We start from the raw sequence: 20,371 nt of genomic DNA, 5'->3' as shown, positions 1-20,371 counted from the left end.
ACATATGTCTCCCCTTTTGAGCCTTTCCATCCCACCCCTCTCGGTTGTCACAGAGCCCTGGTTTGCATTCCCTAAGTCATATAGCAAATTCCCACTGGCTATCTGTTTTACATATGTTAGCGTATTAATGTTTCCATGCTGCTCTTTCCATTTGCCCCACCCTGTTGGTATGCTCTAATTGTGAAATGAACATAGGTACCTTTTTTTTTCTTTTTTTAATAGAGAAAAACTCCATTTCCCATTTCATGTATGCACAGCTCAGTATAGCTTTTCTGAGCCTTTCCTTGTGGTTTCCTTTCTTACAGGTGTGGGGGCACGGTTGGTGCTATTTTCACTTGTCCACTAGAAGTCATTAAGACAAGGTTGCAGTCTTCAAGATTAGCTCTTCGGACAGTCTATTATCCTCAGGTTCATCTGGGGACCATCAGTGGAGCTGGGGTGGTGAGACAAACGTCAGTGACGCCTGGACTCTTACAGGTTCTGAAGTAAGTGCAGTCCCGGTTCTGGCCTCATGCCACCCGCACCTCCCCTCCTCGCCCCGCACCCTGCAATGTCAACACAGAATGTTTATCCGGCCCATTGGATGGGATATTCTGTTTGTAGAGGCTGTGACCAAATTTAAGAACTAGGTATCTATACCAATGTCTTTAGCTCTGACTTTGCTCTCTTGGCCTCAGGGCTCCTGGCACGCAAGTGATCACCATCCAGGGCCAGTTAAAGTAAACCTAACAGAGCAAACTCAAAACAATCCATGTTTAAATTGTTACATCAGAGTGTTGCTCTTGCCCCAAGTCTTTTGAGTGCTAGTGAGAAGCTCTGAGGCTTGTAGAATGAATTTTAAAATTGCACAAGAGAAGTGTTGTGAATATTTTAAGAGGAAGTAATATGGAAACAAAATGTTGTAATTTTTTACTTTTTATTTGAAAATAATTTTACATTTATAGGAAAACTACAATATATGTTTAATAAGCTGATCTTTATAGTTTTTGTTTCATACCTAGCCTACCCACCTAGTTTATCTGTTTTTACTGTATTAAAATATTTCATTTGCTTACCAAGTCGCCGAATATTCTTAAGTTGAATTTGGCTTAAGGCAAAATCAGAAATTCAGAAGAGCACTTGGCAATGTCTGCATTTTAGCTTGGGGACCCTGTGCATTTAAAGGAGAACTTTAAAATGATGACTGACTTTGACTCCACGAGTCACTCAGAGCTCTAAAGCTGATCTTTGGGAGAACTCGGGTTCAAGAGAGACATAGCCGTGTACCAGTGTGGATGTTTAGTGGGGAAGCGTTAGAAAAAGATGCAATAAAATGGAGATTCTCTGTCTTCTTAACGACAACACTTTGAATTTGGAGCAGAGTTCAGTTACAGTTTAGATAAGGTAGAATGGATTTGAAAGTGCTTAATTTATTTTTAGGTACGTTTTGTTTGTAAAGCCAACTTCTGGGTAATTCAGGCACCCACACCAAACACATGTACCAGGGTACATCCAAGCTCGGGCCAAATTGGGCAATAGCACCAGCTGCTGAGGGCAAGGTCCCAACTAGAGAAAGAGGTCGCTGATAGCCAAGACTCGAGGCAAATCTTTTTTTTTTAATTGAATGCTGAGAAGGATTGTGGAGTCACAAAATGCAGAAGGTCAGGGGCAGGCCAGGAAAGGTGGGGCACTGAGATGGGAGGCGCGCTTTGCTGTCAGTAAGGACAGAGACTGGCTCTGAAGACACCCGTCCCCGTTTGTCTAGTCACTACCAGTGTCTCCAGTGACGCCTTGCTCCTGAGGAACTTGAAGGGCTTTGGACATAGTCAAACAGAGGTTATTTGCCAGCTTTGCTAACATCCAAGGTGAACTTCCTCTTACATACTTGCCAATCTTGCGTGGCTGGTAGATGTATTTGTTTACCATAACTGGGGACCTCTTACCCGGAAGTCGAGGGTGTCACTGGGGCCAAGCCCCTAAGATAAATGGGAATGTTTCTCTAGTTCAAGTGTGTTAGGACACATCTTCTACTAAAATGTAAACCAAAAAAAAAAAAAAAACCAACAACCTCTCCATCTTTTCAAACACATGAACAGCGCCCACACCACATGCAAGACAACCACCTTCCTAACTGGCCTGGCAGAAGACCTTGCGCCCTGCTCCATCCCCAGGCTGTTCTCAGCAAAGCAGAGGAGATCCTTTTGCCCTCGCTCCGAGTAAAAGCTGAGGCTGCCTATGGGGCCTCCTGGACCCCTCCTATTACCTCCTTGACTTTGCCCCCTTGAATTTCTCCCTCCTAAACCGTTTTGGCTATACTGGCCTCCTTACTGGCCCTTTAAAAGACCAGAACGTTGGAACATTCCACAACAGGGCCTCTCTGCTGGACATTATCTGCGTGGCTGCCTCTCAGCTGTCCCCTTTGCAGGAAGGCCTTGCAGTGACCATGCTATTGAAAACCAGGCCCTTCCTTCACATTCTGTCCGTCCTGCTCTGTTTTTATCCACAGCATTTACCTCTGTCCATCGTGCACTGTAATGTACTGATTTATATTGTTTATTTTCTCTCCCTGCGGGGGCTTCCCCCCAGAACAGAAGTTCCCCAAAGGTAGGGACTTCGATTTGTTCTGACAACTAAGGTGTCCCCAATCTCTGAGAATGATGCCTGCCTCACGGCAAGAATGCAGGACAAAGAGAACGTGACGCATCAGTAAGATGTTGAATATGAAGAGCTTGACAGCCACTCCTCCCCCTGCCGTGCAAATAACCAGTATTAGCTGCTGTCATAATACCTACTTCCTGTACTTTTTAAACATAAGATTTATAGCTGAGTTTCCTGGTAATGAAGGCAAAAGGGGGGCTGTCACCCTACATAGCTCTCATCTGGAGAAAGCACACATGCTCCTCGGGGTAGGCGTATCTTTCTTGTCACTAAGTTCTGAAAGCAGAATGTTACCCAGTACTTGCATCAGACAGTGTACCAGTGTAAACAGCATTGTCGTTTAGGATAGTTTAATAGAAGATGACTGCTACACCTTCCTCACCCGCCTGGATTACTGGACTGTGCTTTCTGATTCTTCTACTGATCACCCCTAGGCTAGAGCAGTGGTGAGGGGCTACTGAGCAGGCCCTTTTTCTAGGAAGTGGTGAACTGAGAGCAGGGATCCAGGCCTTTTCTCTGTCCCACAAAGCCCACCAAGGTCATCTGCTCACAATTAGAAGCCATTGGGTTTATCAGGCGGTTTCCCTGGTGGCTTAGACAATGAAGAATCCACCTGCAGTGTAGAAGACCCAGGTTCGATCCCTGGGTTGGGAGGATCCCCTGGAGAAGGGAATGGCAACCCACTCCAGTATTCTTTGCTGGAGAATTTCATGGACAGAGGAGCCTGGTGGCCTATAGTCAGATGGTTATTCATTTAAAACTAAGCTGCTTATTTTTAATCTTATTCTTCCAGGAAGTGCTACATTTAAAGACTTAACAGACAACAGAATTTGTTTACAGGAATTTTATTTTTCAAAATACAAATCAGTGTATGCTTATATCTCAGGTTAATTTATTAGAGAAAAGGTATTCTCCATTGGAGCACTGATTACCTTTATATTTTGAATATAGTTATTTGAAGACAAGATGTTAACACAATTAGGCTCTCTCTATTAAATTTTCCAAAGGGTCATAATCAGTTTATTCAAATATCTGCCTTAAAAAGTCTTAGGACATAATCTTTTAAAAAAAAAATTGTTCCAATCAAAACTTTTGTTCTTTAAACTATTTCAGGGTTTTTTCAAGTACCTTTTTAACGTGAAAAGTAATATGTTAGTGAGGTAGTTTTTATTTTAAAAGCTGATGGCTTCAGCTCAGAACTTTGTCTTGAAACTTGATCTGTGGTATGCATAGCCTGATCTAAAAGAGGCAAGAGAACAAAACACTCCAGACAAGACCCTAGTTTCCTTCTGCATTTCTTTCCTAAATGAAAGCTTATAGGACTGTGGGAAACTTAGTCTGGGTCCTAAACATGCTTTATTTTGAAGCTGAGGAGTACCATTTATAGTAGGCACTTGATTGTTCCAGAAAAGTTTTGTAAACATCCAGATAGGTTGGAAGTTTGAATTATATAACAGATTTGACTTTTTGCCCACTGTTAATGTGCGTCACTATGGAGACAGCCTTTTTGCAGCTCTTAAAAGGCCTGAGTCACTTGAGGACACCAGTTCCTCACTGCATTATAGATGCGTGGCTCCCAGCTTCCTGGAGCCAGAGACGCCCTTAATTGTGTTTAAGTGTCTCCTAGGGCTGGCAGTACAGTGAACAGTTGTGGGGACCACAGACAGAGCCTAAACTTGAAGAAATTCTAAATGTATTGACCATTTGAAAGCTTTCACATACTATACTATGAGATGTAGGTCACTTCAAGGTGTGGTTATTTGAGAGAAGTTTTTTTTCCCAGAGAGCATGGTTTTGTTTTTTTTTTTTCTAACTGAATCCTCTTTTGAGAAAGAGTTAACAGTAAAGAATTTAAAGTTGAAAACACCAAATTCTGATGTCTCTGTTAAGGACCAAGTGGCTTGGTTCTGGCCAGTGTGAAAATGCAGTAAAACATGTAGTTCCTTTAGAGTGTTAGGATGAGTTCAGTATTTTTATAACCTATGACCTATAGCTTTTTCATTTTTAAGTTTTTTATTGTGAAATGATTTCCAACTTAAAGAAAAGTGACAGGAACAGGGCACATACCTTGCTTATACTCTACCTCAGGTCTCTTGTGTTTAGCATTTTGCCACATTTATTTGTTTGTTTTCTGTATACATTTTTTTATCCCCTGAACCATCTGAAAATGTTCAGTTTTCAAATTTAGGAAATTTAATATTGATATAACTAATCCACAGTCTGTATTCCAGTTATATCGTTTATCTTGTTAAGTGATTGATTTAGCACAAGAGCAAAACCATGAAAACTGTTACTGCCAATATTTCTTTCATCTTTTAGAACTTCTTCAGTGAGTCTCTGGGTTTCTTGGTTTAACTGCTTTAGTAAGATGTAATTCAGAGTGCTTCCCTGGCAGTCCAGTGTTTCCACTGCAGCAGGCACCAGTTTGATCCCTGATCGGTAACTAGGATCCCACATGCCAAATGGTGTGGCCAAATGAAAAAATAGAGTCATTTAAAAATTTTTTCAAAATATACTTAAGATGTAATTCACGTACCATACAATTGCCCACTAAATGCACACAGTTCACCTGTTTTAATATGTTCACAGAGTTCTGTACAACCTTGACAACAGTTTGATTTTAGAATGTTTTCCTTCCCACTACAAGAATCCCCTCACTGTTTGCAGTCACTCCCCGTCCCCAGACTCACAGCCCTAGACAACCAACCACTATTCTATCGATACACTTGTCTCCTGATTATTTCATCTAAATGAAATCATACAACATATGGCCTTTTGTGTCTGCTTTTACATAACCTAATGTTTTTTGAAGCTTCATCCTTGTATGAGTCATCAGTACTTCCTTTTTGTTGCTGTTCAGTCGATCAGTCATGTCCAACTCTTTGTAACCCCATAGACTGCAGCATGCCAGGCTTCCCTGCCCTTCACTATCTCCCAGAGTTTACTCAAACTCATGTCCATTGAGTTGATGACGCTACAACCATCTCATCCTCTTGTCAACCCCTTCTCCTCCTACCCTCAACCTTTCCCAGCATCAGGGTCTTTTCCAATGAGTCAGCTCTTCATATCAGGTGGCCAAAGTATTGGAGCTTCAGCATCAGTCCTTCCAATGAATATTCAGGGTTGATTTCCTTTAGGATTGACTGATTTCATCTCTTTGCTGTCCAAGGGACTCTCAAGAGTCTTCTCCTTTTTATTACCAAATGATACTCCATTGTGTGGCCAGGTTTCATTTGAAACACAGTGCTTTGACCTTCCCCAGATGCCATGAAGAAAGAAATGTGCATTATACTTTAGTGAGGTGTCTAGTGTGGTGAGCAGAGAGTTAGTGACCCTCAGCGTGACCAGAGAGTGAGTCTGGGCCTTGCAGACAAGAGTGCACCTTGGGGTCACTTACAAGGCTTGGACTTGATACCAGCTAGTAAGGAAAAGATTCTGTGATACCTGTCAGGTGCTCTTTTTGCCTTACAAGAATGCCCATATGTTGTGCAAACCTTGAACTTTACTCCTGTGTGGACAAGAGAGCTTTTGAAGCATGTTTTTTCACTGTAGTAATGAAGGCAGTATTCTGTATTGTAATATAATCAGATAAGACCTCAGGGGGTTTGTAAACATTCTGTTCTTTATTCAAGGAGCTAATGTGAAGATTTACCCCTTATCATTTTGCGTAGCCCTTGCCTAAGGATTTTAAAGATACACCTTTTCTTATTATTCAGGTCAATCTTGGAGAAGGAGGGACCAAAGTCACTTTTTAGAGGCTTGGGTCCAAATTTGGTTGGAGTTGCACCATCAAGGTAAGCATTGAACCTTTGAGCCAGCCCACAACATAAAGTCCTTTCTTAACCAGAGGGGCAGTACTGCTAGATGACTGGTTTCTTTTTCTGTGTAAGAATCCTAAATGGATCTGATGTATAGAAATAGTGTTAACTGTTGGTATGTCTTTCAATGTGTGTGTGTTAGAAAGAGGCTGTTGGTTGTTGTATTCTTAAGTTGAAAATTATTCTGCTCCCATCACCTAGAACTTTCTCTGTTTGCTCCTCCTAAGTGTGGTGTGTGGTCAGCAGCAGTGGCGTCACCGAAGAGCTGATTTATATGACAGGATCTCAGACCCACATCAAAATTTGCATTTGGAAACACTCATCTGAAGGAATTTTAAAGGCTTTTCGGTTTTACTTTATGTATTTTTTAAAATCCCCATTTTTGTTACAAGGTTTAATTTCTTTAAAGTTTATTTGAATACATCGAGCTGCACTGTCCCAATACAATAGGCACTGGTTACATGGGGCTACTTGAATTAATTAAAATTAAAAATTAAGTTCCTTGGTCTCACCAGCCACATTTCAGGTACTTAACATTCACATGTGGCTAGTGGCTCCTGCCTACGGGACCATAGGCGTAGAGCATTTCCAGTTCCGCAGGAAGTTCTGTTGGTCAGGACTGATGCAGAGGATACACATGTGGATATGAAAGGGAATGAATGTTTCTGCGTGTGGAGGGGTGGGGGCAGTGTGTCTTTGAAAAGTAGGTAAGAAACTGCTTCTAGAAGTTGCCTTCCGGAAAGGGGAGCTGGGTGTAACTGCTAGGACACTTATATGAATTGACATATACAGTAGACTTTAAGGAGAATCTTTATAACAAAAATGAGAATGTCATTTTATATAAAGTGAAGACTAAAAGCTTCTTGAATTCTTACAGGTCAGTGCTCCAGTTTATACACAGATGTCCTGAGGATATCATAAATATGCAGATTCTTATTAAACCTTTTTGTTCCTTTAGAAGTTCCGTAGCTTGTGTGTGTGTAATCTATTGAAAATACAGGAAGTACTAGCCTGTGAGATTATACGGGGCACACATTATTAAGAGGACACAGACATGCTGCATATATGTAGTTGATGAAGAACTGGAATCATTCTACTTGTGGACAGTGCTTAACTTGGTAATGCCCGTCAATCTGATATAGAGTCTTGGTTACCACACCCATTTAGAACAGTTAGGACCTAGAAAAAAAAAAAAGACAGTTTCATAACACAACCATGATAAGTAGTCAGCATCCTAGGTTGAAAAATACATTCTGTAATTGATCCATTGGCCAGCTGGAAAAAAAGAATGTCATTTTCCCTGGCATTGCTGGTGAAGAGCAGGGAAAACCACAAGCAGGCTCTGCTTCTCAGCCCTGATCTGAGAGGAGACAGACGAGGGGAAAGCAGACAGGCAGAAGAGACTGGAGAGCCGGGGCGGGGTGGGAGGGGCTGCCACCCCTCCAGCGGTCCCGTTCTGGGGTAGGGAGTGCATCAGTGGAGGGAGCCCTTTATGGAAACATGTGCCAGCCTGCATGTTTCCTTTGTGGTTCCGAGTTATCAGGAAAAAAGTCCAAATTACATGTGACACACTCCTTGTGGTGTAAGGCAGGACACGTGATACACGTTGGAAATGTATTATAAATTTTAAGAGTTACAATATATGTTGGTGCTTAAGAGGATTGGCATTTATCCAGAATGAAGAATGTAAATGGACTTCATATGTATACTATCAAAACCTCGTCTTCCTCAGTTATTTAGGACACTTCCATCATCATACTTTCTGGAGGGACAAGGGAGCTTCCCCAGGGCGCCTGCAGCAGGTTTTGGTTTGAGCCCAGATGAGGTTAAGCTTGCGATTACCTGTTAACCTCTTCCCCATATTCCTGAATTTATCAAGAGGTTGCATGGAGCCAGTGTCCCAAGATGTCCTGACTGTGTTCTCTCTTTGCTCTGACAGGGCGGTGTACTTCGCCTGCTACTCCAAAGCCAAAGAGCAGTTCAATGGCGTCTTCGTGCCAAACAGCAACATCGTGCACATATTCTCAGCTGGTTCTGCAGGTGTGTTACACCAGTGAGTGCTGCATGTCTCAGCTCCCTAAAGCATGCATTGTGCCAGAAAGTCTCTTTCCAGGAGTTAAAAATTAGCTCTCTGTTTCTTTTGCACCTGAACTCATTTTTCTGAAACTATGTTAGAATTGATAAAAATCTGAGTATTTGAGAACAGCTTGTATCTTGCTTCCATTTATTCTCCCTTAGATTGACATGTTAAGATTGACAGGTTCTCATGCATGCTGTTGGTTAGTGTGATGTGTCTTTTAAAGGAATATTAATGTGTTTTCATGTCTTTCTATCACATTATTTTCTAAACTTTGAGCTGCTTTTTCTGTGACTTCCCAGGTGTCTAGCATACCCTGTGTACAGTTGTCCTTAGCAGCTGGATTCTGTGATGAGGGCTTGGGGCTTGTAGTGGGGTTTGTTCAGCAGGGTTGGTGATAGATCAGGTGTCGTTTCTGTTCTTTTTTGAGGGAATCATTCCACCTACCATAGAAAATTCACAACAGGATTTTTCTCCCAGGAAATTCTTGGCAGAAATATGTCAGTTGTAGATTGCTGCGAGAAGGCCATGCCATTTTCAATATAAATTTTATGTCTGTTTAAATAGGTAGGTATTTTAGAGAATTAAATTGACATTTTATGAAAAATTTCCACCCTCTGCTGACCTCTAAATTGTATGTATCCATTTTGTTCCTGTTCCTCCAAATAAAAGTACTAGGAATCCATCTGAATAGTTACAGATAATTTTTGGATCCCAAATGGAAAATGACGTTAGCAAAGATGCTTCACAAGAAAGGTGTTTACAGGATATGGAGCTGGCAGGGAGGTCAAAGGGATGGAGTGTGGGGCCTCACTGCCTCAGCCAATAGTGAGTTAGCCATAAACTAAAAGTTGTGTACCAGTTTTACAACTTTTGACAAATTAACTTAGAGAAACCGTTGGTAAATCAAATGGACCTGAAGGGAAATTTTGTTTTTTAAATAATCCTCAATTTGCTGTTCAAGGAGCTAATGTTGCTGTAATTGGTTTTGCCCCTCCTTCCTGGTAGCATTCTTTTTTTTTCTTTTTTTATAATGCAAGTGTAGTTGATTTACAAAGTTGTGTTAGTTTCAAGTATACAGCAGAGTGATTCAGTTTCTTATGGTCTATTACAAGATACTGAGTATCGTTTCCCATGCTGTACAGTAGGTCCTGTTGATCTGCGGACTCTCTGCGTGGGTCTTCCCACATGGCACTAGTGGTTAAGAACCTGCTTGCCAGCACAGGTAGACGTAAGAGATGCAGGTTTGATTTCTGGGGCGGGAAGATGCCCTGGAGAAGGGTATGGCAACCCACTCCAGTATCCTTGCCCAGAGAATCCCATGGACAGAGGAGCCTGACAGGGTCCATAGGGTTGGAAAGAGTCGGACACAACCAAAGCATGTCTAGGGTCATATTATCTAATCAGTTTATCATATTATCTAATTATCTAATCTAAAATATAAATCTATATATCTAATATAAAACATTATTTCTGGACCTGATGCTTTCAGTTGAGTTTTAGAATAGTTTCATATTAACCACCATAGGAATCACATTAACAGAAATACCAACAGCACCAATCATATTATCTAATCAATTTATTTAGACTGTGGAAGGGATGACATATTCCAGAGGACTTGCTGTGTGTCAAGTCAGTGATACACGATACTGCTGCTTTTTTGGTTGATGGAGAAGACAATGGCAACCCACTTCAGTACACTTGCCTGGAAACTCCCATGGGCAGAGGAGCCTGGTAGGCTGTACTCCGCGAAGAGTCGGACACAACTGAAATGACTTAGCAGCAGCAGCAGCAGCAACAGAGTGATTAACAACATTAAGATGGAGAAGACTTAAAGATGGTTTCTATAGGCAGACCAGTCTTAAAATGTCGATTTCCTAAAATGATCAATCAGATATCAAAATGTCTAAGTTTGGATTCAGGTAAATGGAGATTTAGTTTCTTCTGTTTTAAGTTAAATATAAGATATTCTTTCAGATTAGATCATCATTTCTTTAAAACAAATTATTTCTGGACCTGATGCTTTCATTTGAGTTTCAGAATAGTTTCATATTTACCACCATAGGAATCACATTAACAGGAATACCAACAGCACCAACTAGAGTCTGGAAGGACTAGTAGTCATCCTCAGTTGCTCAGTTGTGTCCTCCTCTTTGTGACCTTTTTGACTCTCCAGGCGGGATCCTCTGTCCATGGACAGGGCTCAAGAAAATTGAGATTTACTTTAGTTCAGCATTACCAATAGATGTTACATTTTAGAGGACTATATATTTCATCTGTTGTGTGGAAATGGAACTGCTTCTAACCATTTTTATTATTAACCCATTGAAAGCCTGATTTCAAGGTTTATCATATGGAAGACATGGCTTTAATAAGCATTAGATCTGTTCGGTGATAACATTTTCTATTTGTTTTTGTTTTGTTTTGTTTTTTTCTTCCAGCTTTTGTCACGAATTCCTTAATGAACCCTATATGGATGGTTAAAACCCGGATGCAGCTAGAACGGAAGTAAGTTTTTACTTGTTACTTCCCTAATGTAAGACTTGAATTCTTAGGGGTTTTTTTTCTTTCGCCAGTTCCAGTTATAGAGTGAGACCTGTAGCATCCTTAACCATCCTCATCTTTGTTCTATCTGCATATAAGCATATGTAGAAACTTCTCTTGTGTTGAGGTTTATACTGCGAAGCCTCAGCGGGGAGACAAAGGCCAGCAGAAATAACACACAAGGGGATGTCAGGAGTTCATTCAGGTGTGGCCCCTGATCCCCGGGGTAGTCCTGGGAGACCCCGCCCCCAGGTGGAGTGCTGTGAACTGTGCTCTAAATGGCCTCCCTTGTGGGAAGGTGCCAGAAGAGCAGCGCCCAAAGCCTCAGAAGGGGCATTTTAGTCTCCCAAGGCCCTCGATTATCCTGGATTTCTCCCCCAAAACTGTAGCCAGGGATTCTTAACATCTCTTATGCTCTGGGCTCCTTTGGCAGTCTCTAGTGAAGCCTACAGGCACTTTTTGGAATGATTCTTTTTCTCTCTCTTTTTTGCACTGGGTCTTCATTGCTGTAAGTGGGCTTTCTCTAGTTGCACTGAGTAGGGGTGCTTGGACGTCTCATTACAGTGGCTCCTCTTGTTGCGGAGCATGGGCTCTAGGCACACAGACTCAATAGTTGTGGCTTGAAGGCTTAGTTGCCCCTTAGTTGCATGTGGAATCTTCGTGGACCAGGGATGGAACCCATGTCCGCTGCATTGGCAGGCAAATTCTTAACTCCTGTACCACCAGGAAAGCCCTAGAATGACATTTTTTAAAGCAATGAAAACCAATTATTGAAACACAATTATCAGTGTTTTTAAAAGTTATAATATGTTAGTATACTTCTTTAGTATATTAAATAACAAGATCAAGGAACATCCCAGTAACTACTGTAATTTCAAGTCAGTGATGATGATGATAAACAACGTTTTCTGACAGGATTCTAAGTACCCTTTTGTTACTAGGTTGCCTAGAAATGTGTGTGGGGCTCTGAAAACTTCCAGCTAGTCCAGTCTAACCTTAAGCTACCTATAGAGAAAGGAGGGGAGAGAACAAGCGAGAGCTCCACCTAGAAATGAAGGTGGGCTCTGCCTTTGCTTATTTTTCTCTCGAATGACCTGGGTAACCTCTGAAGTGGGTCTTTGACATTCCCTGTCCGTTCTACCTGAAGGAACCTTCTAAAATGTACCAGGTCTAATCATTTAGAAGAGATATCTTGCTCAGAAGCCTTCAGTGAATGTCAGTTACTGTCAGGGTCAAATCCCAACTCCTCAGCTTAACCTTCAAGGTCCTTGGCAGTTTTCAAAAAATGTCACGTGGTCTCTTGCTTCGGTCTCCTTGAATCTGCCTTCCTCACCAGGAATAGAACCCTCAAGAACCTCCTGTCCTGTGACCTCCTGACCAGTCCTCTCCTAGAACCTCAGGCAGTTACCTCCAAGTGTGCACACAGTGTCCTCACATCACTTCTGTTCAGCAGGGGGTAAACCCGTGGGTCAGCTGAGAGCCTTCTTTTTGTGCATTTGTTACAATCTGCCTGGCATGACCTGTGCTCAGGACATTTTAAAGCGATGTTTGGGGGGCTCTGTTGACAGAGCCCTCAGCGAGGGTGTGTTGCATGCTTTCCTGTGCGTTTGGGGGGGCTCTGTTGACAGAGCCCTCAGCGAGGGTGTGTTGCATGCTTTCCTGTGCACCAGTGGCAGCAGAAGCAGCAGAGAGCAAGACACAAGCCTGGCCTTCCCAGAGCCCACAGCCTCACAGGAAATAGAATTACAGGCTGGTGGGAGAAGGGGCCAGCAGTGTTCCAGGACCCTGAGGGGGTGGAGAGGAGTCCCTGAGGCAGTCTGCATGCGACGTGCAGGGAAGCAGCCAGGGAGGGGCTCTTGTGGCAGGGATGTCTCCCTGTGCCCAGGAGCCCAGTGGGCACTGGCAGTGAAGGTGCCTCAGGCAGAGACTCAGGTGTGCAGCCAATTTGGAGACAGGGAAGCTTTGTTCATTCTGAGCAGCAGACAGAAGGGGTGTGTCGTGAATGTGCTGGGGAAGGGAAGAGGTACAGGGAGATAAGGCTGGAGAAGCCGCATCCTTAAAAGCCCTGGGGAGGAACGGGAGCTTGGACTCGGCTATATTTGGAGGCAGTCTAGAGCTATTAGAGCAGGGATTCCAGGGCCCTATCCCAGGGGATGTTTGGCAGCGTCTGGATATTTGTTTCTCACAGCTTAGGTGGTATCTAGTGGGTAGAGACCAGGGAGACTGCTAGAACTCTACAACACATAGCACCACCCCCAACAGAGAACTGTCCAGCCCCAGAAATCTCAGTAGTGCCAAGACTAAGAGACCCCATACGAGAGGACAGTAAACACGGGAGTAGGGTGCTTGCATTTGCGTTACAAAGGTCATTCCAGGTAGGGAGCCGGAGTGGGGGAACCCAGTACATTGATCTGCTCCCCCACAGGAGTGTCTCTGACGTGTGCCCAGTGTGAACGCTATCCAGTCCTGAGGTTCTGTGTGTATCCAGGCAGTTTATGAAAACTTCCTGTCGTGGGGCAGGAGCATCCAAGCTGAAGGCCTTTTAGTTATTGTATAGTTTCTCCCATGTTTATAATCTTACAAATGTGGGAGGGACTTCCCTGGTGGTCCAGTGGCTAAGACTCCAAGATCCTGATGCAGGGGCTCTGGTTTCAATCTGTGGTCCAGAACTGAGATCCCACATGCCACAACCAAAGATCCTGCACGCCGCAACTAAGACCTGGCGCGGCCAGATAAGTAAACTCGAAAAAGAAAGAGTCAAAATAACAGCATTTGGAGACTACATTGGTAACAGAGAGCACTTAAACTCACCACCCTGTGAGATTCTCGGCGGGTTTTCCTTCAGTGTTTCCTTAAAGCGTGTTTGTGTTATAATTGTACTTTTCATGGAATTTCGTCTTGCTCTCCACTGTAAGCGCTTCCCCATGTCTTACTGCCTTCACGACTCTTTCAGTCTAGTCTTTGTACCATCCATCCAGATGTGTAGACACATGGATGGTTTTGATTCTATTACAGTCATATTTTCCTCTTTGGTAAACACCCTCCATCTAGCTCTTCCCAAAGGTAGATCGAAGACTCTGAGCACTTGTCTGCGAGTTGGGACAGATGCGTATGCCATCCTATACGCCTGTGGCCCCAGGTAGCTGATGGGCCTGGCCTCACAGTGGACAGGACTCAGCCAACCCCAGACCAAGGGGGACTATGGTGCCTCCCCATGTACTTTCTCTTTATCATCCTTGTGACTCGGGGGCAGCAGGCAGGCTCCTCAGCATGTGTCGTAACGACCTGTTATTGGTCCCCTTTGTGCAGAGTGCGAGGCTCCAAGCAGATGAACACGCTCCAGTGTGCCCGCTATGTTTACCAGACGGAAGGCATCCGCGGCTTCTACAGGGGATTAACTGCCTCGTATGCTGGGATTTCGGAAACCATCATCTGTTTTGCTATTTATGAAAGTTTAAAGAAGTATCTGAAAGAAGCTCCGTTAGCCTCTTCTACAAATGGGACTGAGAAAAATTCCACAAATTTTTTTGGACTTATGGCAGCTGCTGCTCTTTCTAAGGGATGTGCCTCCTGTGTCGCGTACCCCCACGGTAGGTCCTGCCTGGCCTTCCGGCGCGGTGCAGTGGCCATTGGTGTGTGTCAGTACTTCCAGGTCTCTGGGGTTCAAATGGAGATGCAGGTACCTGCGGGTGGTGCAAGGTAGCTGAGTCCCAGTACAGCCGGCTTCATCTCGTGCATGCAGGTCACGCGGGTAGTGGGAGCTCTGCTTTCCTTGGCTCCATCTGATTGTGGCCAGCACTCGGCAGAATGTGAGCCCTGTGTTGTGGAACATCTGATGTTTTCAAAGAAACAAAAAAATCTGGATTTTATTTAAAATTCCTCAATTAAAAAAAAAATGATACGGGAGCCAAGCTTTTAAAAAAAAAAAAAAATTATCTCAGCTTCCACCTTGAATGGAGTGCTGAGGAAAGCTACTTTGTTGGGTAAGTTTATTTTGTAAGGAATTCATAATAGACCTCATGTTCTGCTGAACTACTTTAAAAAAAAAAAAAAACAGCTCAGTTTATTGTGCCATGAAAAACAGGTTTTGTTTTCCAACGCCTGCTGCACGGTCAGCTGTGGCATTGCACACGGCCAACTTGCAACAGGCCGTTGAGGCCTCGTCATGTGCCAGGGCACTGCGCAGCCCCACGGGCTCTCAGGGAGGGGCTCTGCCACGTGCCACGTCACATGCCCTGACGTCCACTTGACGGGCAGTGCCAGGTGTCATGCCGCAGGGGCCAGGGTGAGGCCGGGCCAGGTGGGCAAGACTCTGAGAAAGGAAGAGGTGGTTTTTTAAACTGGATGGAGAGGAGAGGGATCCTAGTAGGATGGGAAAGTTGAGGAGTACATGGGAAGAAAGCCTTGTTGGAGATACCACTCACTATATTTAATATAAATTAGGCCTCTAGGGAAGTGACAGCGTTTACTTAAGAGTAGAAAATGATAAACTGTCTTAAAATTGTCTCATTCAAATGAAACTTATTATGTTTCTAATCCTTTAGAAGTCATTTGGCACTCTTACCCCTTAGAAGTATACATAATAAGTCTTGGGACAATTGACCAATTCCTAGAGTTAGAAAATGTTCTAAAAAGAACTCTTCATGGTCTGTGTGGCTGCCCCATCTTACCGGAGCTGAGGTGGCAAAGAGCCACAGTTGCACATTATCGTGTGTAAAGCTGTGTGCTTTGCATTCTCTCCATGCACCTTCGGAAGTTCAGTTCACCCATAGCCTGAAATGCATGTCTCTTCCTGCAGAAGTCATCAGGACGCGGCTCCGGGAGGAGGGCAGCAAGTACAAGTCTTTCGTCCAGACTGCTCGGCTGGTCTTCCGGGAAGAAGGCTACCTGGCCTTTTATAGAGGACTCTTTGCCCAGCTCATCCGGCAGATACCAAACACTGCCATTGTGTTGTCTACCTACGAGTTAATTGTGTATCTGTTAGAAGACCGTGCTCAGTAACAAACAGGCCAGAAAACTGTGCTCTAGAAGAATAAAACTGAGAAACCCTAGAGAATTTTTTTTTTCCATTGACATGTAGAATGTTTGAGACCGAAACAGGAAAGCCATAGAATACTTGGCTCACATCATCTGTTGGACATTTCCTTTTGGATTCATGCTTTCTGGAAGGTGTAAATTCATTAACGTTAACAGTTAATTATAACTACTTTTGGTTGGTGTTTGTGTTTGTTTGTTTTTTTAACTTAAGAGAATACAGGATTAAGCAGCCAGTAAATTAAATCATGGTATTTAATTTAAGTATAAATTTGGTTTGTGTCCTCTTTTTTGTCCACCGTATGGTAAACTGTAGCTAACGACTTCAGTTAAGCATAAGCTTAGAAACGCAGAGATAAACTAAAAGAACAATTGTTTTCTAATATGTTATATCCTGCTCTGATGGAAAGATAAGTGTCACAGCTTGATGGCACCGGGCAGACCAGGACAGACCTCCCAGCTGGTCTCCCTTCATTTCTAGATCATCTGAGCTCTCCAGCTGCCAAGTTAAAAAAAAATAAATACAACTTCCTGACACTAAATATTTTAAACTATAAACCTTTTCCCAGGTAGCTTAGTGGTAAAGAATCCACCTGCCAGTGCAGGAGACACAAGACTCAGGTCTGATCCCTGTGTCGGGAAGATCCCCTGGAGGAGGAAATGGCAACCCACTCCAGTATTCTTGACTGGGAGAATCCCATGGACAGAGGAGCATGGAGGGCTTCAGTCCATAGGATCACACAGAGTCGGACACGACTATCCCCAGTTTGAACCAAAGGCAAGAGTTTATATTATTTTGGCCACACCGCACAACATGTGGGATCTTAGTTCCCTGACCAGAGAACAAACCCATTCCCCTTGCATTGGAAGCTCGGAGTCTTAACCAGTGGACCACCAGGGAAGTGCCAAAGGCAAGAGTTTTAAAGAACAGTTTACCAACTTCCTTGCCCCTGGGTGTATTTCCCCAGGTTCAGCCTAGTCAAGCCCAGGGACCCTGTGAGAGCCTTCGGCACCTCCCGAGTTGGCTGTGAGTGTGGAACATGGCTAGCAAGCGGCAGACCTGCCCTCTGGGGTCTTCAGCCCTGTTGTGGGGGCTCCACCACTGGAGAAGAGGGGCAGGGTGCAGGATTGACTGCCTGCTCCTCCAAGAGAGTCCCCTTTTATCCTGGTAGGAGGCACAGGTAATACTGAAATACCCTAGTACAAGGTTAAAAGTCCTGGAAATGAGAAATTACCAGAGTTTTAAACCACTCCCTGCTCCACCCCCATTTATAAAGGAACTTTAATAAACAACAAAAAGTAAGATAGAAGGCAGGTAAGATCTATGTACAATCTTCCCATTAGCCCGTTCACTGCAGTCTGTATCTATTATACATTAAGGTTATTTTTCAGCCTGAATATTTGGAAAGATAATTGATTCTAATCATGGATACTTTGTAATTTCAGTTTCAGGCAGATGTTCTGGTAGGGATGAGAGGAGGATATTTTCAAATTGAAATACAGTTGAGTTAACTTTTGTTCACTTTTGGTCATAAAGTAGGTTAGTTGGTGTTTCTGAGCCCTCTAGTATAATTTGCTCCAACTGTCAACACTAAATGGAAATCAAAATAAATTACTTTAGTCAAGCTCTGTAGTGCTTGACAGCAAAGAGATTTCTATTCCAGAAGCTCATTTTAACTGAGCAACATCTTCCTATTTTTATATTCATAGGAAAAATCTGAGGGGGCTTCCCTGGTGGCTCAGTAGTAAATAACCCACCTACAATGCAGGAGACGCAGGTTCGATCCTTGGGTCGGGAAGACCCCCTGGAGGAGGAAATGGCAGCCCACTCCAATATTCTTGCCTGGAGAATCCCACAGACAGAGGAACCTGGCAGGCTACAGTCTGCAGAGTTGCAGAAGAGTTGGACATGACCAAACCAGCTTGAATGAAACCCTTTGCATGCATGAAAGTGAGTTTTTCCTCAAGAGTTTAATAGGTTAAAAGTTAGGTTTCAGACTTCCCTGGTGGTCCAGTGATTAAGAATCTACCTGCCAATGCAGGAGATAGGGTTTGATCCCTAATCCGGGAGGATTCCACATGCCTTAGGTCAACTAAGTCTGGGTGCCACACCTACTGAGCCTGCGCTCTGGAGCCCCTGTTCTGCAAGAAGAGAAGCCCGAACACCTCAACCAGAGAGCACCACCCACTCACCCTAATTAGACAAAGCCCGTGCAGCAACAAAGAGCTAGCACAGCCAAAATTAGTTTTTTTTAGAAAAAAGTTTGCTTAATATCCACTAGATGGGTATGAGAATTTTTGGAGGTAATTCTTACACATTCTTGAAGTGGTAAATTTGATGTTGAGCTGACATCCTTTAGTTCTCTGCTTGTTTCTGCACCAGGGCATTGAAATGAAAGAAATGTTGAATACCAGGAGTACAAGCAGGGAGAGAAGAAGCAGGAAAAAAGCAATGCTTTCTCTATAGAGGGGTTATTGGATTTTAAAGTGGGAAATATCACTGAGCTGCTAATGGAGAAATCCCATGATTGATTGCTTTCTTCTCCACAAGCTTAATCATGGAGATTTCACCATTTTTCAGTAGTCCCGTGGCTTACCCATCATTTACCTGTTTTTGTGCCAAGCAGTAGGTGCTACTTAATTTCTAATTTAATTCTGACAACCTTGTGAGGCGTGTAGTTCTGTTGACACCTTACAGATGTGAGAGGCACTGAGGCTTGCCAAGGTAAGTAGTAAACCGACCACTCGTGGTTTGTGCTGCCTGTTGAGTAAATGCATGTCAGGTGGAAGGGGCCGCAGAGCCTGGGCGATGATCTGGCTCTGAGGCCAAGGTCCAGCAGATAGTTCCATTCCATTCACTTAAAGATTATGATGTTCAAGATGAGCTTGTACTAGTCATGCCCAGTGCAGAGCAATGGGGTGCATTTTCTGTCCACATACATCACATAGCCCTTCCTTTGAGGGGAATGTCATGCCAGCAGTCTTCCTTGGAAAGAGAATGGTGCTTAAATGCAGCATCTCACATTTTGAAGGGAAGTTTCACTGATACTGATTTATGGTGAAAGCAAAAATGTGGGAGAGACTTTCAAGACAGTGGAGCATCCACCAGACTCCTCACTGCCCTGCCTCTTTGCAACTCCTGGTGAAGGCTCAGATCTAGGATGTGGGACAGATTGACCTGCAACAGGAGTCAAGGGTAACTGCTGCTAAATCACCCAGTACAGCCCAGGACAGTAAGGACTCTAATGTTAACCTCAAAACATAAATAGTTGTGGTGATACTGAGATATTGCATCATTAAATACAAGCATTCCTTTTTTTTAGTTATAGAAGTAATTTAGCGCAAACCAATACTAAAACACTTGCATGAAGTGAATCGTCTTTACCACGCCCTTCCCAGGTAACTGCAGTTCAGTATTAACAATTATCTGTTTCTATAAACATATAGAACCAGACATGGAGCAATGGCCTGGTTCCAAATTGGGAAAGGAGTATGTCAAGGCTGTACACTGTCACCCTGCTTATTTAACCTATATACAGAGTACTTCATTTGAAATGCTGGGCAGGATGAAGCACAAGCTGGAATCAAGATTGCCGGGAGAAATATCAATAATCTCAGATACGCAGATGACACCACCCTTATGGCAGAAACTGAAAAGGAACTGAAGAACCTCTTGAAGGCAAAAGAGGAGAGGGGAAAAGCTGGCTTAAAACTCAAAACATTCAAAAAACTAAGATCATGGCATCACTTCATGGCAAATAGATGGGGAAAGAATGGAAACCGTGAGAGACTATTTTCTTGGGCTCCAAAATCACTGCAAATGGAGACTGTAGCCATGAAATTAAAAGATGCTTGCTCCTTGGAAGAAAAGCTATGACAAACCTAGACAGCATATTAAAAAGCAGAAACATTACTTTGCCAACAAAGGTCTATATAGTCAAAGCTATGGTTTTTCCAGTAGTCAGGTATGGATGTGAGGGTTGGACCATCAAGAAGGCTGAGCACTGAAGAACTGATGCTTTTGAACTGTGGTGTTGGTGAAGACTCTTGAGAGTCCCTTGGACTGCAAGGAGATCAAACCAGTCGATCCTAAAGGAAATCAGTCCTGAATATTCATTGGAAGGACTGATGCTGAAGCTGAAGCTGCAATACTTTGGCCACCTGATGCAAAGAACTGACTCATTGGAAAAGACCCTGATGCTGGGAAAGATTGAAGGCAGAAGGAGAAGGGGACGACAGGATAAGATGATTGTGTGGCACC

The 20,371-nt window shown here is 43.4% G+C and overlaps 1 protein-coding gene across 1 annotated transcript in view; it reads left to right on the top strand.

Moving 5' to 3' along the window:
- The window catches only part of SLC25A33 (solute carrier family 25 member 33), a 31,272-nt gene extending 15,195 nt beyond the window's left edge, over positions 1-16,077 (top strand). Inside the window, exons 2-7 of the mRNA NM_001127271.1 lie at positions 306-485; positions 6,354-6,431; positions 8,395-8,495; positions 10,974-11,040; positions 14,386-14,666; positions 15,875-16,077. Coding sequence (NP_001120743.1) covers positions 306-485; positions 6,354-6,431; positions 8,395-8,495; positions 10,974-11,040; positions 14,386-14,666; positions 15,875-16,077 — 910 coding nt within the window. The remainder of the gene's footprint in view (positions 1-305; positions 486-6,353; positions 6,432-8,394; positions 8,496-10,973; positions 11,041-14,385; positions 14,667-15,874) is intronic.
- The last annotated feature ends 4,294 nt before the right edge of the window (positions 16,078-20,371 follow it).

The sequence above is a fragment of the Ovis aries genome, chromosome 12 (assembly GCF_016772045.2).
Source record: "Ovis aries strain OAR_USU_Benz2616 breed Rambouillet chromosome 12, ARS-UI_Ramb_v3.0, whole genome shotgun sequence".
Classification (NCBI taxonomy): Eukaryota; Metazoa; Chordata; class Mammalia; order Artiodactyla; family Bovidae; genus Ovis; species Ovis aries.
The sequence above is the reverse complement of the archived record's forward strand: the minus strand, read 5'-3'. Positions and strand labels throughout refer to the sequence as shown.